Here is a 20,144-nt window from a genome sequence, read left to right as displayed (position 1 = left end):
ATGATGTAGCAAGTACATTAGGTACTATGGGAAGTGTTCCCGGTTACGGTTTATCTAATTAGAAACCAAATGTCAATCAAATTATTACATTTTGATCAAAGATTATGAATATATATATAGATGCATGTGATGGATATTTTACAGTAAATCAGGAATAGAGATGGCTTGATACCACAATTTTGGCTTTGGTATGATACCAGAATCTAATACCTCAGTGTCGATACTGAATCGATATCACAGGTGACCAATAACAAGCCTTAAAAGTTAAATGAATTGAAACGATTTTATATATATAAAAAAAAAAAAAAAAAAAAAACAGCTTGAAACTCTGCTGCACCAATTATACAAACCAAAAGTATCAAAATGTTCACACACACACAAAAAAAAAAAAAAAAAAAAACCTACAGCCAAGCCAGGAAACATACAGTAGGTTACATTTTGAAATGATACTATTAAAATAGTTTAATATCCTCATATCTTGTCAATCTTCTGTCAAGCTATTCCACAAGGTTTCTGAACCCGGTTATATCAAATGGGAATTTGGTCCATGCACTACTATTACTCTCTCTCTCTCTCACACTCTCTCTCTCTCTTTCGGCTGATTCCTCTAGGGGTTGCCACAGTGGCAGTACATTTGAGCTTTCGTGTTTACCATATCTTATAAGTAGGCTATGTGCACTGATCAGTGTTGTGATTAAAAGTCTAAATTAAATCAGTTGAATGATGGACTCACCTGTCGATCTCTGAACTTTGAATAAGCCAAGATGAGCTAGAGACAAAAGCTTAGCCAGATTTGAAGTGTTGCCTCCCGTTGCGACACATGATTTCAGACAGCGTTTGCATAGTGGTGCATTCACGTCTGTAGCTTCACCTTTTTCATTACCTCTGAAGGCAAAGTAATGCCATATTTCAGTCCTACTACATGTTTTGATTAATTTTGGGCGTGTAGAATTAGCTTGATCACCTCCATCCATCTTGTTTCTCCGTTGTCACTTTTTGCCGGTTTTGAAAGGCCCCCGTCTGTTTGGGTAGTACACTGCTGCCTAGCTGTGAACTTTAAAACTGAAGCGCATCAAATACCGAATTAAGCAAAATTATGATATCACTATTTATTTTCTTAACGGATGTCATTGGTCTTAGAGTGCCGCAGGGATTATGTATTTTTGTTGGCCAAAACCCAGAAATAAGTTAGCATTATAGCATGTCTGATTTCATTGTCCCGAAATCAATGTTGTTTATTTATTTATTTATTTTTTTGTTATGTTAAATGCCTGAAATTAGCTCTGTGGTTAACACAAGCTCAAGATATATATTTCTTTGTGTATTATTCTGTGACATAAAATACATAAATTAATCTATTACTTAGGCTAAGGCTAAGATCTTACTCTAGGCTAAGATCTGGCAATATCTTATGTGACCCATGATAAACAAGATAAATACAATATTGGATGATAATGGTTAAATTATCACATGCATTTTAATAAAGTGTAGTATTCTTAAAATGTAGTCTTTAACATGGAAAGTCAAATCAGAATGAAACATTACCATTTAAGAAATTAAGCAAATCAATCAAGTGCAATAAACTGCTCTTAATTTTAATTGTATTAAATGTTATATTATTATTCTTGGTACAAATAATCTTAGAATCCTTAAATGAAAAGAAAGAGAGAGAGAGAGAGTATTTAACCAATATCATATAATGTTTATTTGGTTTACTATGGGACACACACTGATCTATAATAGAGAGTGGGGGCACATCATTTTCATTAGTATGCTGTCATGCACAAGCATTAAATAAAACGATCATGAAAGTATTTTATTTTTATTTAAATCCTCTGTATCCATGTGATGCTTGGTGTGAGGAACAGATCCAAATTCAAACCGCATTCATCTGCGTTGTATCTCCTTCCTCTGTAGCTATATTAACTATTTAAAAATGTGCTGTTAAGAAGTTTTACAACAAGTTTTATGGCAGCAATATCAATGCATGGTGAGAAACGCGCGCCTTGAGGGAGTTGATCGGGATAAAATTTTCAGCGTTTAACAACACAAATTATGCCCTGCTCCTGGCACTACTATTATATTCTGCCAGAGTGGACTGCAGCTGTGATGCTTCATCATTTGGACTACTGTTAGGGTGACCACCTGCTAATAAGCCCAAGGGGGGACAAGGGGTATGTTTCTGAGAGACAATGTGTGACATTGCTAATTGCTGATGTATGCTCATGACAGAATTGACAGATGCATTTCCACTTACGATTTACTTTAGCTATTTTATGTATTTTTAATTACAATTTATTCACTTTAAATGAATTAGAATTTAAAATTATAGGATTAAAATGAATTGTAGTTGCTCAACACCACAGGAACAGTAAAAAAAAAAAAAAAAAAAAAAGTCTAAACTCACAACTCCAGAGGTTCACGGAACGAGAAGGGGGAGAAAGGATGGTGAACTTGCATGTTAGTAAAGGCAGGCACATAAAAAAACAACAACAACAACAAAAAATAGTTTGAAACAGGACACACCTTCTCTTTTTTTTAATTGATGATGGCAGTGCCTCTCTTTCTTCATTTTTCAAATTGGAAAGCATGCATCTAAAACCTCCTTCCCAGTTTGTCTGGTATGCTCGTGCGTGTGCTGTCATGACAACAATGAAAAAGTTGACAACAACCTAGTCAGCAGTTCAACAGTAGCGTGCTGAACTGTCAAGTAATGTTCGTTTGGCTGCCTGGGGCTCGAGGATATAGAGTGACCAATTTTTTTGATGAAGCACTGATTATGTGTGACTCAATTTGTGGGACGCATGAATTGGGTTTCAAACGCTGTGCGGGTGGTCACCCTAACTACTGTGGTACTGCTCTTTATCACATCTGTAATAAATGATTATGATTAAGTTACATATGTCTGTCTGTTAGGTTTCTCTTATAGACTGTATTCTTTATACACTCACTCTTTATTGGTTGATTTGTTTTTTATAAAAATAAATAGAAAAACCAATGCAATAGGTTTTTTTATTGCACAGTTACATGATGTATGGGTTTTAAGTCTGATTTTCTATTCAGTTAAATGTACTTTGTTGGCATAGATTGTGTCTACGTTAATGTCACAAATGAATAATTGCCATCATAGTAATATACAAGGTAATAATATGAAATATAAAAAATTCCTAGACAGCAATATAGGATATAGGATCTGGGCCGACACTGCTTGCTGTATGAGTTGGGTCTGGGTTATATAAGGTTCAGGTGTGGGTCAGATTTGGGGATTCTGGTTTACTTAAGGCTGAGAATTGGAACCATTAATGAAACCTGTTTTGGCCCAGATCAGGGCCAGCTAAGGCTGATTAACTGGCTGAGATTCGGGCCAGTTATGGCCCATGTGTGGCCCAAGTCTTTAATCCAGTTCTGAGCCACTTCCGTGCCGTCATTCTTTGCGGTACTTGGGCCGAGGGAAAAGTCATTGTGTGGCCCGGATCTGGGCCAAAAGACATTTGCTGTGGGAAGTTGATAGTTTTTCTGTGGTTGTTGAGATGAGCATGTTTGAATCTGGAACATTCCCTTCACCTTAACCACTCAACACAATTCAGGGCTCCAGACTGCGACCAAATGGTCGCATTTTGCGACCAAATTTTGAGAGTGTGCGACTGAATTTTACATCCAGTCGCACATGTGCGACCAGTAGATTTGCACACGCACGCACGCACACACACAAACACACACACTTGCACACATACTAATGAGACGCGAGCACACACTCGCGTCTCATTGAGTGATGCCTGTCTGTGAGGCGGCAAATGCGTGTGAGAAGAATAGGGAATGGCCACTGCAAGTGGCTAAAATGTGTGGAGGGGGAGGGGCCTAGAGATAATTGAGCGCGCGTAAACATCTGTGGGAAGGAAACAGAGACAAATCTCATAACAACCTGATATGTGCGTGCGTCTGAGCTATGAGCAAGCGAACTATTGATTCGTTCTTCCGACCTTCGGCTAGTGTACCAGTGCCAGAGTCTACAGTGTCACCGTCAGATGATGATTCAGAGTCAGAGGTTGGTGTGGCGAAAAAAAGTCCGCACCAGGGCCGGCCCGCGGCATAGGCAAATGCTAAGGGCGCCACTCATCCATAGGGGCGCCAGAATGAGTGAACTTTTTTTTTTTTTTTTTTTACCTATATTTTTTTATAATAGGATACTATTTAAAAACCAATAATTCGAAACACTTCCAAATAAAGCAAAAAAAAAAAAAAAAAGTCTGGCTCTTCAATCTTCCCCCACCCATCGAGTGCTTGAAGTGCATCAGAAACAGAGCGCGCGCACGATTAGTTGTTGGTAATTTGTTGTGTAGTGTGCCCGACGCCGCATCCAATGTAGACAGCACTGTTTTTGTTAACACACAGCTCGTAGAAACGGGCCTGGCGGCTCGCGCCCGTTCTAGACACGGTGAAAGTTTCCTGATTGTGACGCAAGGCCGAATTTACATGACACATTATAAATGATCATAGTCTGCGATAGATACACTGCCAAAAAGAAGAGAAGAGGATAAAGACAGAGGTAAAGAGATGTAGTGAAAGAACAATTTATTGAATAGGAGTAAGATACTATAATTTCATGGCAGTTATTTTTACCTTAAACTTAATGTTAGCAGTTGTTCTGAGTTCTGAGTCCCCAGACTGTGATTTTGTACAATCTTGTCAGTTTTAAGACGCATTTTTTATTATCACTTTTTTTTAAATAATGTTTTACTCTACAGTTGTGCAGTTTTGGGGGGATACAGTACAGGCCAAAAGTTTTGAAACATTACTATTTTTTTAAGTTTTTGAAAGAAGTTTCTTCTGCTCATCAAGCCTGCATTTATTTGATCAAAAATACAGAAAAAAAATGTAATATTGTGATATATTATTACAATTTAAAATAATTTGTTTTCAATTTATTATACTTTAAATTATCATTTATTTCTGTGATGCAAAGCTGAATTTTCAGCATCATTACTCCATTCTTCAGTGTCACATGTGACATCCAGTCTATCACATGATCCTTTAGAAATCATTCTAATAAGATGATTTATTATGAGTGTTGGAAACAGTTCTGCTGTAGTGTGTGTATGTGTGTGTATATATATATATATATATATATATATATATATATATATATATATATATAATATATACATGTACATACATACATACACATGGGGCGCCAGGTAAAATCTTGCCTAGGGCAGCAAATTGGTCAGGGCCGGCCCTGATCCACACTCACCATTTTCGAGAAGACTGGCTGTAAGAATTCAGATGTCTGAGGTACTATAAGCATTAGAACTACCTTTCACCAAATACAAAAGCCAGCTCAACCTTCAAAGGAAGAATGGCTTAAAACTTAACGAAACATACAACAACGATACAGCATGCACACAAACTTTTTTACTATGCACATTTTTTATTCTGAGTGTATGGAATTTTGTTTACTATTTGTACTGTCTTGACAGCGATGGTGCTGTCAGTTTACCTTGTTGTTGCATTTTCAAAAGTGCAGAATAAAATGTGACACTGAATTTGAAACAGCACATTGTAATTTCTGCATCTATTATTAAAGTATTTATTAGTAATACAGTGGAAATTAGTAGATTTGGTTAGCATGTTGATTTACGGTGTGCGCCCCTAAATTTTCTGGTTGTGCCCCTAAAATTTTCAGTTGGGGGCCACTGTGCTCCTAGTGAAAAAAGTTAGTCTGGAGCCCTGCAATTCAGATTTGAGAATGTTAGTCTTCTTCAGAAATATGTCATGTTTCTCTTGAGTTCCCCTATTTTAGTCATTCAAAATGTTTTAATGCCTCATAGGTCACTGATGTAAAAACATATGAAGGAGCTTTATTTGAAAATAGGCAATGAACCAGCCATCATGTCTTATAAGAGCGTACTGAATTAACGAGTTCTTGAGGTGGCTGAGGAGCATATGGCTCCCACGATAATTATTTTCTTTCAGAATACTATTGACTAGGTAATCCTCTGACTGAATGTATTTATGTATTTATCACTTTGTTCTCCTATATGTCTTAATCCCTTATTATTTTAGTAATAAGTAATATCTTTTGATGCCTGAGTAGAGTGTCTTTGTTTATTAAAGAAAACTTCAGGAAATGTGACTCATGTCACATTTGCGAAATCTTAAAGCTATACTTCACCCAAAAATTTTGTTTGTAATTCACTCATCCTGTGGAATTCAAAAAGGGTCAATCTGTTCAATATAATAAAATGAAAAAAAAAAAAAAAAAAAAAGCAACACAGGAGTATTAGAAGTACTACAGTATATACTAATAATCAATTTGTTTAGCATTGTGTGAGAAACAGACAGAAATGTGTTGCTTTTACCTCAAAATGTTGGCATCCACCCTAACTGGTGTTCATGAGAGAATAGTGATGACTCATTCTTTAACGTGTCATTCTTTGGGATGAATCAGTTTATCCATTTCACAAAACTGCTCTAAATGATTCATTCATTGATTTAATGGCCCACTAGAGGGGAAGATTATAAGGGTAATAATGATGTGTAATGAATAATAATCAAGGTAACAATTATGCCTTCTTTTTGAAGCCTGAACTTTTCATTATTTGTCAGTTTTCTGTAGAAACCTGTCTGTTTTTAGAGTTGGATACAGGTGTTGTCTTTCCCTTTGACCCAATGGGGTGATAAGCCAAGGGTTGACAAGGGGACATGTGGATGTTTGCTTCCGAACATTCTAACAGCTGGGCTTTCATCCTCCAAATCAGCCTAACGGTCACTTGTGTGTATCTGTTGTACATAGGAGGTAATATAAAGGTTTAAAAAAAAGTGCTAGGTCAAACCTTTAAGACGTCCATTAATGCTTAAGCTAGGCTCAGTCTCAGATGACCACCCATGAACCATCCACAGGCTATTTGACTTTTAACTATCTTGTTTATATCAAACCATTTTGAGAGATATAATGGGATTCCTGAACCAGTCAAGAGCAATGGGATTTAGATTTCATGAACCTGACCTGCTCTGGATGAGTTTTCCAACGAAATGTGCGCATTTCTGCAGGGGCGCTCTTAATCCTTCAGTGCTTTATATACAAACTGAAGTTCACATGAATCATATAGGGCCTCGGGGTGTAATGGTTTGCCAATGCAGATTTACACTTCTTATCAGTCTTCAGTTCTGACTGAGGTGGTATAAATATATTTGTCATCTGCCCTGATATGTTTATAGGCATTCAGAGCATGGCAACTAGAGCAGGAGAAACAACATCTGTCAGACAGCGTGCCTGAGCCTCTAGAAGATGGGCTTTGACTGCAGCTCTGTCGGCTAGAGCACACACCATAAAAACAGATAATTTCACTTTAAACATTGTACCTCCCAAGTTTATTGACCTTTTAAATATAAACCTGAAGATAAACAGTAAACCTTTTCAAAATAGCCTATGTTTTCTTCTGCTTGTGTGGAGTATCTTGAGAGACAGAGAGAAAAGGTTGTGATTATTTTGAGAACAGCTTTTTTTTTCTCCTCATGAGCATGTGTGGAATGGTTCAATTGCAACCTGTTGCCCCATGTGACCAGATAGGATTTCCCTGTGAATCATTTTTAAAAGGAACTCCTGGTTCAGAAGTTTCTCATCGAGTCTGACCATGTCAGGTATAAACCTGATCAGAGCAATAAAATATTTCTAGGGATATAGACAGGTTTTCTGCATGGTATCTCCCTTTGTGGCAGTTTTACTTTTGAAAATCACATTTATATGGTTGTGTATCATCTCTGTTACATATGGTAACTCTCATTCCTTTATGGAGGGAATGGAGACGTCATGTCGGTGACCGACGAATTGCGATATTGCTTCGATAGACTAATCTACTTCAAGTGTAAACTAAACGAGCCAATGCACATTAGCATGCAATTATTGCATCCAACTGCCGCTGATCACAGCGTGAGTATAATAAGGCAGCAGGTGCAATGCATAGCAGGTTTTTGCTAAGGAGCCGAGCCGGTGACCTGGCAGCTCAACGGTGAAAAAAGCAACTGTGGCGACGGGACGTGATGTCTCTGTTCCCTCCTTCAGGGAACGAGGGTGTTCATACATAATAGAGACATTCCCTTTCAGTCGGACAGTCTCTACATCACGTCGGTGACTGATGAATTGGGATCCCTACCCAAGCGCCATGGGTGCTGCCCCTTCCAGTGCCATGTGCAAGCCGCCTGTGCCCCTATTAAGTGTAGGCCAGGACTTGGAACAAGTAGTTTCACTCTCCATTGTCAAAGCACCTTACTGGGTGAGATTGGACATAGGCTCTAAGGCTGTACTGTGGACTATCCAACTCCATACCGAGAAAAGAGATCCTCTACGTCAGGGAGAGTTTGCTCTTTTCCTCGTTGACCCGAAGGCCCAACAGGCTGAGATACTGGAGCACCAGGTCCCTGTGCTCGCACAACTGATCCCAAAACCATGGTAGTATAAGCCAACTGTCTAGATAGTTGAGGATGCGGACACCCTGCACTCTGAGGGGAGCAAGAGCCACCTCCACGACTTTTGTGAAGACACAGGGAGATGGGGACAGAACATTTTACTGATATGCCCATCCTTCAAACGCAAACCGCAGAAATGGTCTGTGGCATGGAAGGATTGACACATGAAAGTACCTTCAGGTCGATCGCTGCAAACCAATCTTTGGGACGGACGCAATCGAAGATGCTTTTCTGCGTCAACATCTTGAACAGAAGCCGATGAAGGGCCTGGTTCAAAACTCGCAGATCCAAGATTGGCCGTAACCCACCTCCTTTCTTGGGTACAATGAAGTAAGGGCTGTAAAACCCTAACCTCATATCGGCTGGAGGGACCGACTATCACATCCTTCGCCAATAGGTCTGTGATCTCTACCCGCAGAACAGGGGCATTGGACACTTTCACTGTAGTGCAGTGGATACTGCTGAACTTGGGGGGACACCATGCGAACTGAAACTGAAGCCAGTGAGATGGGCTGGGTAACACTGAGAAACCATATAAGTCAAAGTGACGTGACATTCAGTCAAGCATGGTGACCCATACTCAGAATTCATGCTCTGTATTTAACCCATCCAAAGTGCACACACACAGCAGTAAAAACACACAAACCGTGAACACACAGTGGGCAGCCATTTATGCTGTGGCGACCAGGGAACAGTTGGAGATTCGGTGCCTTACATAAGGGCACCTAAGTTGTGGTATTGCCAGCCCAAAGATTCAAAATACACAACCCTTGGGTTAGGAGTCAAACTCTCTAACCACTAGGCCATGACTTTCCCAAGCAGGACCAGTGGAAACACAGCTGTACCCGCAGTGGGGTAGCAAGGTGGAACACAGGGACCCAACTTGGGTGGCTTGTGAGTGGGCCGGAGAGGGGTGTGAGTTTGGGATGCAAGGCTCACTTGGCTCAACAAGTTGGCACAGGATGCGTGAGTAGGGCCTTCGTGATGCTCTCACAACTGCCCGCTGCTGCCATCTGGCAAAGGAGCAGGATGAGTGAGGTCCGATGCTTGGCCGTCCGCAACTCTCCGTGCCCTCCTGGGACCCAGAGATAGAGAAAACTGCTTTCTCATCAAGATTTCCAGATTCTCCACCCGGCCCTGCTCCAGGGGAGGGAGAGGTGCCTTCACCATCCCCCAGAAAGCTGCTACCTCTCTATGTGTCATCCCGTCTGAGGGCATCTTGCTCTTCCGCTCACTGCCAGGTTTGACTGGGGCCAGGACGGTTGGAGCGGCCTGCCTACGACCAGCTCTACGGTGCCACTTGCTGGTGGCTGCGGATGCAGTGGGGGAGTGGGGGCAGTCCCCCTCGGCAATGAGCAGGCTGGGGCGCTGTGCCCGGCGGACGGGTGGAAGTAGCAACTGCCCGCTTGGCAGAAGGTTGGAAGGCAATATGATTTGTTGGCAGCAGCGTGGCCGAATCTTCATCGGACACCTCTCACTCCGATGCTGAGATCGACATCTGTTTGGGGGGAGGCCCACTGGATAGTGCTGGTACGCTCTTTGAAGAGGGTCCAGCATGTTCTGTGGGTTGTTCCACTGGATCGGTGTTGCAAGAGGAGGGATGGTCCCCAAGAGGGTTGATCCCCATGGGGTTTGCCTTCACTGTAATCCTCAAATCACTTGCGTTACTGCTGGAAGTGGTTCTCATCTGTTGGCCGCCAGAACGAGCCCCAGATCACAGCAGCGGCAATGGGTCTCCGCCCCCCTGAAGGTAGGGGGAGCCTGGTTTGCAGCTCCAAGATGATCATCTTCCCACAGTGGGAACATGACTTATCCACGAAGGCCACCTCAGCATACTTGATGCCCAAACACATGAGGCAGCAATCGTGACCATCATCCAGAAAAGCACAGGTGAAACGGCATCCTTTTAAAGATGATCCATTGTCTTTACAAAGACGCACCTGTGAAGCTTTTTTAGAGACATTTGCTCTTTAGGAAATGCTCTTTTAGTACAGAAGCGCACAGGGGATTTGGCCACTTGCAACATGACTGGGGGTAATGAAGCCTGAAGTGCGCAACCCATTCTACTCGGGAATGACCGCCGCTGAAGTGCCATCTAACCAACACACAATGCTTCTGAGAGCATGCTGAACTCATAGTGCACAGCAGACACAGTTGAGCAGAATGATACACTCAGCTCTGAAGTGAAAAGCTGGTATGCATTGCATCTGCTGCTTTTTTATACTCAAGCTGTGATCAGGAGCAGCTGGATGCAATAATTGCATGTCAATGTGCATTGGCTCGTTTAGTTTACAAACGAAGTAGATTGCTCTATCAAAGCGACATCCCAATTAGTCAGTCACCGATGTGACCTTGAGAGTGACTGAGTGAAAGGGAACTTATGTACTGTACAACCTGATCTACATGATGATTTTCATGCCATGTCAGATTCAAAAAAAAAAAATTGTGTTAAGTGAAATAAAATCTTGAAATATTTAATTTGAACTTAAATTAAACACTTAAACCGAAATTAAAATTGTAAATTTAAAAAATGTTATGTTGAAATAACTCTTTCCATGGTGATTGATCTACCGTCTAGTCAGTTGAACCCTGAAGATGCCAGATTTATGCTCTCATTGTGCATTAACTTTTTGACTGGCAGGTTCTTTAAAAATGAAGTTTGGCTTTTATATTTGTTCTTTTCTTGTTATCTAAGCCATACGTTTGCACAACATATGGAAGAAATCAAAAGTGTTTACACCGATGTCAAAGGAGAACAAATCAAATACCTTTCACACTGCGTTTTACAGTTCACTGCAAATAACATAAACTTTTACATTCTCCTCCCTACTCCTCCTTAAATGTATTTTTGTGTTTTTTGACAAACATTAAGTGTATTTTGCAAGTGTCTGTCCAATCAGGAATTTTTTTTAAACTCTCATAAACTTTAAAAGACTACATAGAGTATATAATTTTTCTATGGCTCTTTAGAAACCAATGGAAAGATCTACATTTGTATTTTTTCTGACAAAGGAAAATTCAGCCAAAATTAAGTGCTAATATTTTTTGTTAATAAAGAAAACTCGCCCCAGTTGTTCCTGGGAAGTTTCTTCCCACCACACATAATCAACTGTAGTTTTCCCAGCCACCGCTGAGGGTTTACCCTGACCTCTCATTTCCAGCAGCTGATGAAGAGAGAGTCCGGCGATGTGGCCTGTGATTTTTATGGAGTGATTTAATACTCGGCAGCCATACTGAAAGCTTGTTAAGGGGGTGCTGGAGTTCCATTCAGGAGGCATTGAGAGGCCACTCTCACCTGCTTTTTTATTAGTTGGATCAGTTTCAGGGCCTGTCCTGTTTGACAAAAGTGTGGCGGTTGTTAAAGTTCCTGCACTGCAGATGACTTGTGGTTTTGAGGGCTTATAGAGGTGATCAGTCAAGGTATCTCTAACTAACTTTTTCTTTCTCAGCACTCCTGGCTGTGGTTCCCTGGAATGCCGATGAGAGGTCTGGAGTAAAGCCAGGCGGAATCAATGTAGATGTCAACAATAAAGCTGTGTTTAGAATGACCTTGTCTAACTTTGGTGGGATTGTAATGCAAACCAGAATCAGGCTGGTTTAGTGCTCTGAAAACACTCGTCAATAAGAATATCTAGAAAGACAAAAAAAAAATGACATTTCATGCTTCATACATTCCACAACAATAGTAAATAATTAAATAAAATTAACAGTGGTGTTGTTGGAGATAAGACCTGGTGTGTATCGCCAAAAATTTTTGTCACTTCTCTGTCTTATAAATTAAAAGAAAAAGTCTTAACGAATTATACCAAAACAGACATCTAATCTTTTTTTTTCTCCTAAAATGTAACTAATACTGTCACTAAGTGCTTTCCCACCATGCCCATTGTTTCAGAACCTGGCGTAGCTTGGTTCGTTTGGGCATATGTGAACACCGCAATCATGCTCTGATACGAACTAAAATAATCGTCTGAGACTGCCTGATTGAGACGGTCTCGGCTCGACTGAAAATTAACTCTGGAGCGGTTTGGTTGTAGTGAGAAAGCAATCTGATCCAATGAACCAGGCTATATCCAATGTATGATAGGTAATTACGTAGTTAGCAGTAGATGTTCCCGGCGTCCCAATGTGCAGACTATCTATCCTAAATGTTATTGAAAATTACTAATATCACATAGACTTTCGGATGGATAGTATGTACATTGGGATGCAGGCAATATCTGTGGCTAAGCACGTCTTCGCCATTCAAAACCAAAGCGTGCCTTTTCATTTTATAATGCCGTCTTACTGCTCTTCCTCATAGCAACTGTTAGGTGCATTTAAAAATGTTTTCCCCGATGACTCCTGGACTCCTGTTCAAAATGATAAATTAATATAATTACAGCTACAAAAAAAAAAAAAAAAAACGGATCACAGCTATAAGCGTAATTCCTAAAAATAAACCATGGAACTTTGGCCAGTGGGAGAACAGTTTACTCGCATGTGACTTGTATTAACAATTTTGGTCGGTTTAGAAACTTGTCTGTATGAAAGGGAACCACACCAAGAATAAAAAGCAACATTGTTATAATTTTAATCTCCTTTTCGGAACAAAGCTATCGATCTACAGGTGTGAAAGCACCCTTTAGTGCATGGGTGTCAAACTCAGTTCCTGGAGGGCTAGAGCCCTGCAGAGTTTAACCCTGCTCCATCACACATACCATATAGTTTTCAAATAAGCCTGAAGGAACTGATAAGCTGGATCAGATGTGTTTAATTAGGGTTAAATCTAAACTCTGCAGGGCTGTGGCCCTCCAGGAACTGAGTTTGACACCCCTGCTTTAGTGCATCCTTGCTGAATAAAAGTATTGATTTATAAAAAAAAATCTTATCCCAAGCTTTTTAATGGTTGTGTGTGTGTGTATACATGTACAGTATATTTATATGTTTTCCATTATCTCTGTGTTGCTAGTGCCATGCTCTACATTTTGAGCTACAGGAATGCTACACCTGGTTTATAGAAATGTTCAAAGTCTTAGATCATTCACTTCATTAAGAACTACAGTACTTTTTTTCTATTCAACCTGTTTAACTAGTCTGTCACCAGACTGACTCTTGGGTTGGGTTTGTTCAAATGCCTTTGTCACTGTGCTCTTTGTATTTTCGATTTACATTTTCCATTACCGTTTCCATCTGTACATATACAGTATATGCGAGTATGGAAATATAAATAATTTGTATATTTAGTTGTTTTAGGGCAAGCATTTGTTTCTATTTTTTTATTATTATTATTATTTTTTTTATTCTATAACTATGTGAATGTGAAAATCTTGTGAAATGTATTTTGAAGATTTAGTTGAAATGTGGATTTGACAGCAGCATTCATAAACAGTGTTTAGTGTTTTATTGTCCCACTGAACACAAGAGTGTTTGAGACTTTTAATAACTGCTTATAAAAGCCACAGTCCTCAGCACACCTGTGCGAGACTAGTGCTGGCAGCCTTTAGTCCTTAATATCTAATGAATATATGAATAGTGAATGAATAGACAAACAAATCAATACATTCAGTGTGTTTTGAAAGGATTTGGAGTAAGCTGAACCTAAGCTTCTGTATCACTTGAATCTTAGTGTCATTATTTACAGTCTAGGCAAGAATTTTCTTGTTTCTTTCTTTTTTTTTTTCTCTCTCTTGATAGCAACTCTGTTATGTAAGTCACAAGAGCAACTCATGTATAGTAATAAACCTGTCTGTCTAGAGGGAAATGATCTTACCATCTCTGTGATGCCTGATGCACTGGACGGAATGTCAAATCTTACGGAGACATCCTCACTTGTGCTAAGTTATTTTAACAGAATCAATCAGGGACTTCCTGTTTTTATTTCTTCTTTTAACAACTGTTACTTTCTGGAAAAAAAGCCATACTTCAGTTTTGCAAGATGTGTCCAATATATGCTTCACAATACACTGGATGCGGTGTCTCTGTGGTCAAGTAGATGTGCACCAGAATCTGTGATTTTATTGTTGTTGTCAAGTTTTTCCCTGTTTACACCTGCTTGTGGTTGCAGCATTCCACAGAATTTCTGCTTCTGTTCAGCAAAACCCTACTGTTGACAGAAGAGATGATGATTTCTTGCCATGGCTTGTTGTGGGCGCGGGGCCCTCCAAAAATGCTTCAAAGCCATTCGCCTAGCTCAATAGTTGCTCCTATTGTTGGGCTATATCAAAGGCAAAGTCTGCTTATTTGAACAGGTGACTCCCATTAAGTCAGATGACCCGGCTGTCTGTTTGCCAGCAGGGCTGCCATGGCTTCGCAGAGCTCATCTAGTCAGGATGCTAATTCCTGATGATCTCAGTTCCAGGTCGCAGTCTGCGACTCGCAGATTGAATAATTGCTGAGCTATGGCACTCTGCAGGTCTCCTGAGTAATTGTTATGGGAGAAGCTGGGGGCCACTGCTCCCCTAACGCTGGTGGAGGTCAAGATTTCATTTGTCCACTTCCTTTGGGCTTGTCCAACCTGGACGGCCTGCATCAGTTTTAATGAAAGCTGTCTACACTACTGCCATCAGTATGCAGTGATGGCACATTATAGGTATTGGGTCTGAACTCATGATTATGGAAGAGATGTTTTCTTCACATCTGCTTTAAAATGATATTAAAATATTCCATGCATTTTTCATTATGCAAACTCGGATATACAGACTCATTTGGCCATATCATAATGCCTCTCTCTGTTGTTGTTTTTTAAGCATGGAACAGAGGGCTTCTGGAAGTCTGTAGCGCACTCTGTGCCCCGAAAACCTTCAGAGATTCGGATCCTCAACCCCTACTTTATACAAGAGGCTGCCTTCCAGTTTATTGGCCTTCCACAGAACAATGGCCTCATGGGGAAAGGGGTAAGCAACATGCTTCAGTTTCAGTACTTTTCATAACATTGTTTATGTTGAGCACATCGAGTGCAAGAGAATGCGACTGCTAGAACTGGTAACTCTTAGAGAATAACTGTTGGACTGCATGGTTTATTGAACCAAAATGGCAGGCAATGCCTTTAGTCAATCTAATGTTAAAAGGGGTCACGGGAAGCCTTAGACACGTGTTTCCTCAATTAGTCTGTAATTACCATAAAGATCACCATAGGTCAAAGGTAGCTTGACTAATCCAATGGGTGGAGAGAGCTTATGCTGTGTATTTTGTTCAAACCCAGACCAATCTGTGTTTTAAAAACCTTATTCAGTGCTAACATTAAAATGCATTAAACCATAATAAGTCAACAAAATAAAGTGGCATGTGTCATTTGAGTTAAATTAAATAAAATTGCCAGTATAAATAACATTCTAGTGTATTATCAATATTATCAGCTGGTTATACCTCACGTGTAGAGTAAGTTACTGAGTACTAAAAGCTATAGTGATCAGGATTGTGTGCCATTCAGAATTAAAATTAGGAATGCCTTTTTAAATCCAATTCAGTTCTTGAATTTGTTTAATTTGAACTGAGATAGCAAGTGGAAGCAGTATTGCTATTTGAATTTCAGAAAAAAATAAATTTAACAATTTTCAATGGTTTATAGTCCTTTAGTACTAACAGATCATTTTTGAAATGCTACCTATCCGCCTTATTTTTCCTCATAATAGCGGGCGCGACAATTTGTCAGTTTCATGGGTCTATCTTCTGGTGTCATCCGCCTCCAGTTATTTTTAGCTGTACAGAACTGGTTTTGCAGTTTGATATAGCAAATTGGTGTGTCTTACCATAATAGTTTAATCTTAATTATAAACACACTGGTTTGCAGTGCTAAAAAATTTACAGTTTACTGTAATGCAAGTTTGTTCCTCTACTAATTATTTCCCTACAGTGGCTAAAGTACCGGAAATCTAACACATTCACAGAAAATGTCTTACTTCTGCGTTGAAGAATAAGGTGGATAGAAATGTGTATTTAGTTTATAAATGTATTATATTTTATTATATTTAATAAACGTAATACATTTGTTCTCTGCCAGGGTAGAAGAGCACTTCATTTCCCGTTACCTGTGTTAATTTTGTTGAAATTTACTAAATTATAATTCACAATGAATAGCTTTTTTTTTTTTTTTTTTTTTTTTTTTTTTTTTTTTTTTAGTTTTTTGTTAATTAAAAAAGGGATAAAAGAAAAACGTTTTCACCAACAAGAGATTTTTTTGCATTTACTTAGGTTTCTGGTGTGTCTGCCAGCTCAGAAACCTGAAAAGAAAACCATTTGTTATGGGCTGTCTAAGTCTGAAATTGTCATCTAATGAGCTGTTTAAATTTGCAGCTGGTTTCTACATAGATAGCTAGCTATTTGAAGAAGACCACCTCTGAGCCATATACGAAGTCCAAGGCAGTAATTCACATGTCTTTTATGGACACGCCCCATGGAAGGGGTGGGGTTAGCAATAGCTCATTATCATTTAAAGAGACATAAACCAAAACAGTACAACTATTGAGGAATTTTAACCCAAGTGTGTTCCAGACATTTCACGAAGACCCTAAACTCATCTTTGAGGAAGTCGTGGCCTAATGGTTAGAGGGCTGGACTCCCAATCGAAGGGTTGTGAGTTCTAGTCTCGGGCCGGACGGAATTGTGGGGTGGGGGGAGTTCATGAACAGCTCTCTCTTCACCTTCAATACCATGACTTAGGTGCCCTTGAGCAAGGCATCAAACCCCCAACTGCTCCCCGGGCGCCGCAGCATAAATGGCTGCCCACTGCTACGGGTGTGTGCTCGCAGTGTGTGTGTGTGTGTTCACTGCTCTGTGTGTGTGCATTTCGGATGGGTTAAATGCAGAGCACAAATTCTGAGTATGGGTCACCATACTTGGCTGAATGTCACTTCACTTCACTTAACATTCATACCAACTTGTGGAAAATGGGCATCTGATGACCCCTTTAACAAATCTGCCCGAATTTGAAATAAAGCCTTATTATTATTATTATTATTATTAGTAGTAGTAGTAGTAGTATATAATTTGACATGCTAAATTCTACTATTCACATGTCATAAATGTTACCCTATTTGCAAACTCAGTTTATTTAGACAAGGTGGGTGTGCCATAGCCTACAGAGAACTGTGTGTGGATGCCTCAGACCTCAATCAAAGGCTATAACAAAGATAACTTGCTTATAGGAGGTCATAAAAAAATATGCTTTCCTTTCAGTCCCAGGAAATTAGACTTGAGAAAGTAGATAAATGCCACTGGCATCATAGAGCCCAGGCCCCTAAGCTTTGTATAGTGGGGGGCATTGCAGTAGGGAAGCTGTCCCATACGGTACTGATCAAGGTGGGATACATTTTGACAGCCTCTTCTTTTGAGCACTCCAGACACCCACCAGCTTAAGGCTGCATATAATGGCACAGTCTTTATGCTAATTGTGTGTCTGTGCTTGTGTGTGAAACAGACCCCAGGCTACTGCAAACTAATGATTTAGAATGGTTGACTCCTCCAGGGAGATGAGGAAGTGAAGGTCTGCCTTCTGAAATTGGTACATCAGGGGTGGGGGTCTGTTTAAGCGAACTGTTAATCACACGCAGCTCAAGATGAGTTAACAACTGCTGAGCAGAACTAAGCCAGAACTCCTTCAGGCACAATGCCGTCTTGACCTCGAGGAAAAGCTGGATCAATGCAAAGCACAGACCGCAATGTTAAATTAATTCAAATATAGCACAGCAAGCACAGTTATTCATGATTCATGCTTCATTTAGGGCTTCATTTTTTTTTTTCATTCATCGAAACCGAAATTCCGAATCTCTAACCAACGTAATTTTCCTATGTCGGTTATTTCATTTTTTTAATCCTATTAATACTTCCCCCTTAAAGGCATATACAGCGTGTGTAGCCACATGACTCTGCCTCGTCCAGTCAGTGGCATAAAAGCAAAACACGACGGTGAACACATAGTGATGGCCTTATGTCTTCACTAAACTTTGTCAGTTGTATTTGTTTTATGGTTTGGACATTCAAGCGATTAGATGATCTGGTGTGTATTATTATTTTGAGCTACCATGTTAGCGTTAGGGCTGTCAAAAAAAGAAAAAAGAAAAAAAAGAGTTTAGAATATTCGTGGAATAAAAAAAAAAAAAATCCACATTCAAATGCAAAAATGTTGCATTCGAATTGTAGGTGTCCGTTAAGGAGGCAGTTTTAAGGCCCGCCCTGGGTTTACTTCACATTCCGCGTTCTGTTCCATCTCACACAGCTTCATCCTGTTAATATTTTTAATGTGGCTGACACTCCCTCTGAGTTAATACAAACTGTGACGAGTGGGGCGGGGCCGAGAGACGTGGGAACAGAGCGAGGCCGGTGGAGTGATTGGAGATGAGTAACACCTGCTCGACCCAACGGTCTCGAGTCCCACGGAAGAGATGGAGGGATATAAAACCGGAGCGACGGCAGTGACGGACGAGAGAGGACCAGGCCTGGGTTTTAGTTGTGTTTGATTTTATTTGTGCGCAACAGTCGGCCGTGAGGGGCTGCTGCGCTGTTTTGTATTTATTTTTGTCATTAAAGTCTTTATTTTTTATTTAAAAAACTGTAACAATAAAAACTCCACAACTATGGGAAGAAGGAGGCGGATACCGGTGGACAATCAAAATGATACTTTAATGCTCAAAATACAAAAAATGTATTTAAATGTAATGCCCCTCACGGCCGACTGATGCGCACAAATAAAAACCAAATACAAAATAAAGCCCAGGCCTGGTCCTCTCTCGTCTGTCACTGTCGTCGCTCCGGTTTTATATCCCTCCATCTCCTCCGTGGGACTCGAGACCGGTGGGTCGAGCAGGTGTCGCTCATTTCCCAATCACTCCACCAGCCTCGCTCCTGTTCCCATGTCTCTCGGCCCCGCCCCACTCATCACACAAGCCAGTATCCCAGAGTAATTAATTTACTCAAAGAGTAAATTGACTGAACTGCTGTGAAGATAGAACTGAAGATGAACACCGAGCCGAGCCAGATAACGATCGAAAGATTGACTCGTTCTCGAGTCAAGAACCATTTCTGTTGGACGCGTCCAATTCGAGAATCGAGGAACTGATGATAACTGCGCATGTGTGATTCAGTGTGAAGCAGACTGGCACACAGAGTCTGAACGGAACTGATTCTTTTGATGATTGATTCTGAACTGATTCTGTGCTAATGTTATGAGCGCGGGTAAACCAAAGGCTTGTATCACGGGCAATCATGGGCAATGACATCATTATGTTGAGCACAAAAGAACCGGTGAACCGTTTTCTTCAACCGGTTTATTGAATCAAACTGTCTGAAAGAACCGGTTCGTGGAAAAGAACCGAACTTCTCATCACTATTGGTGATCCGAAAACCGATGCAACCAGTTCATGACTCGAGCACGAGTCAATCTTTCGTTTGTTATCTGGCTCGGCTCGGTGTTCATCTTCAGTTCTCTCTTCATAGCAGTTCAGTCAGTGTACTCCGGGATATTGGTTTGATTTAACTCAGAGGGAGTGTCAGCCACGTTAAAAAAGTAACAGCTTAAGTCATTTGTGGATTAATGCTTATTTGAGACGTGAACCGTTTCAAACGATACAGTTTATTCTGGTGAACTGGTTCAAGAAGATCCGGTTATATCGAGTGATTCGTTTGTGAAACGGATATCACTACACTGTAGTGAATGCTATCACAACAGACACTGAAGAGAAGACAATGCTAAATAAAGTATTTTA

The 20,144-nt window shown here is 40.2% G+C and overlaps 1 protein-coding gene across 5 annotated transcripts in view; it reads left to right on the top strand.

Moving 5' to 3' along the window:
• The window catches only part of LOC128026497 (CMP-N-acetylneuraminate-beta-1,4-galactoside alpha-2,3-sialyltransferase), an 82,653-nt gene that overhangs the window by 55,327 nt on the left and 7,182 nt on the right, over positions 1 to 20,144 (top strand). For 4 of the 5 annotated variants that reach the window (XM_052613744.1, XM_052613726.1, XM_052613715.1 and 1 more), the window contains one exon: positions 15,192 to 15,338. The exons of the other annotated variant lie outside the window; for it this stretch is intronic. In XM_052613744.1, coding sequence (XP_052469704.1) covers positions 15,192 to 15,338 — 147 coding nt within the window. The remainder of the gene's footprint in view (positions 1 to 15,191; positions 15,339 to 20,144) is intronic. 5 annotated transcript variants of the gene reach the window in all.

The sequence above is a fragment of the Carassius gibelio genome, chromosome A2 (genome assembly GCF_023724105.1).
Source record: "Carassius gibelio isolate Cgi1373 ecotype wild population from Czech Republic chromosome A2, carGib1.2-hapl.c, whole genome shotgun sequence".
NCBI classification, from domain to species: domain Eukaryota; kingdom Metazoa; phylum Chordata; class Actinopteri; order Cypriniformes; family Cyprinidae; genus Carassius; species Carassius gibelio.
The sequence above is the reverse complement of the archived record's forward strand: the minus strand, read 5'-3'. Positions and strand labels throughout refer to the sequence as shown.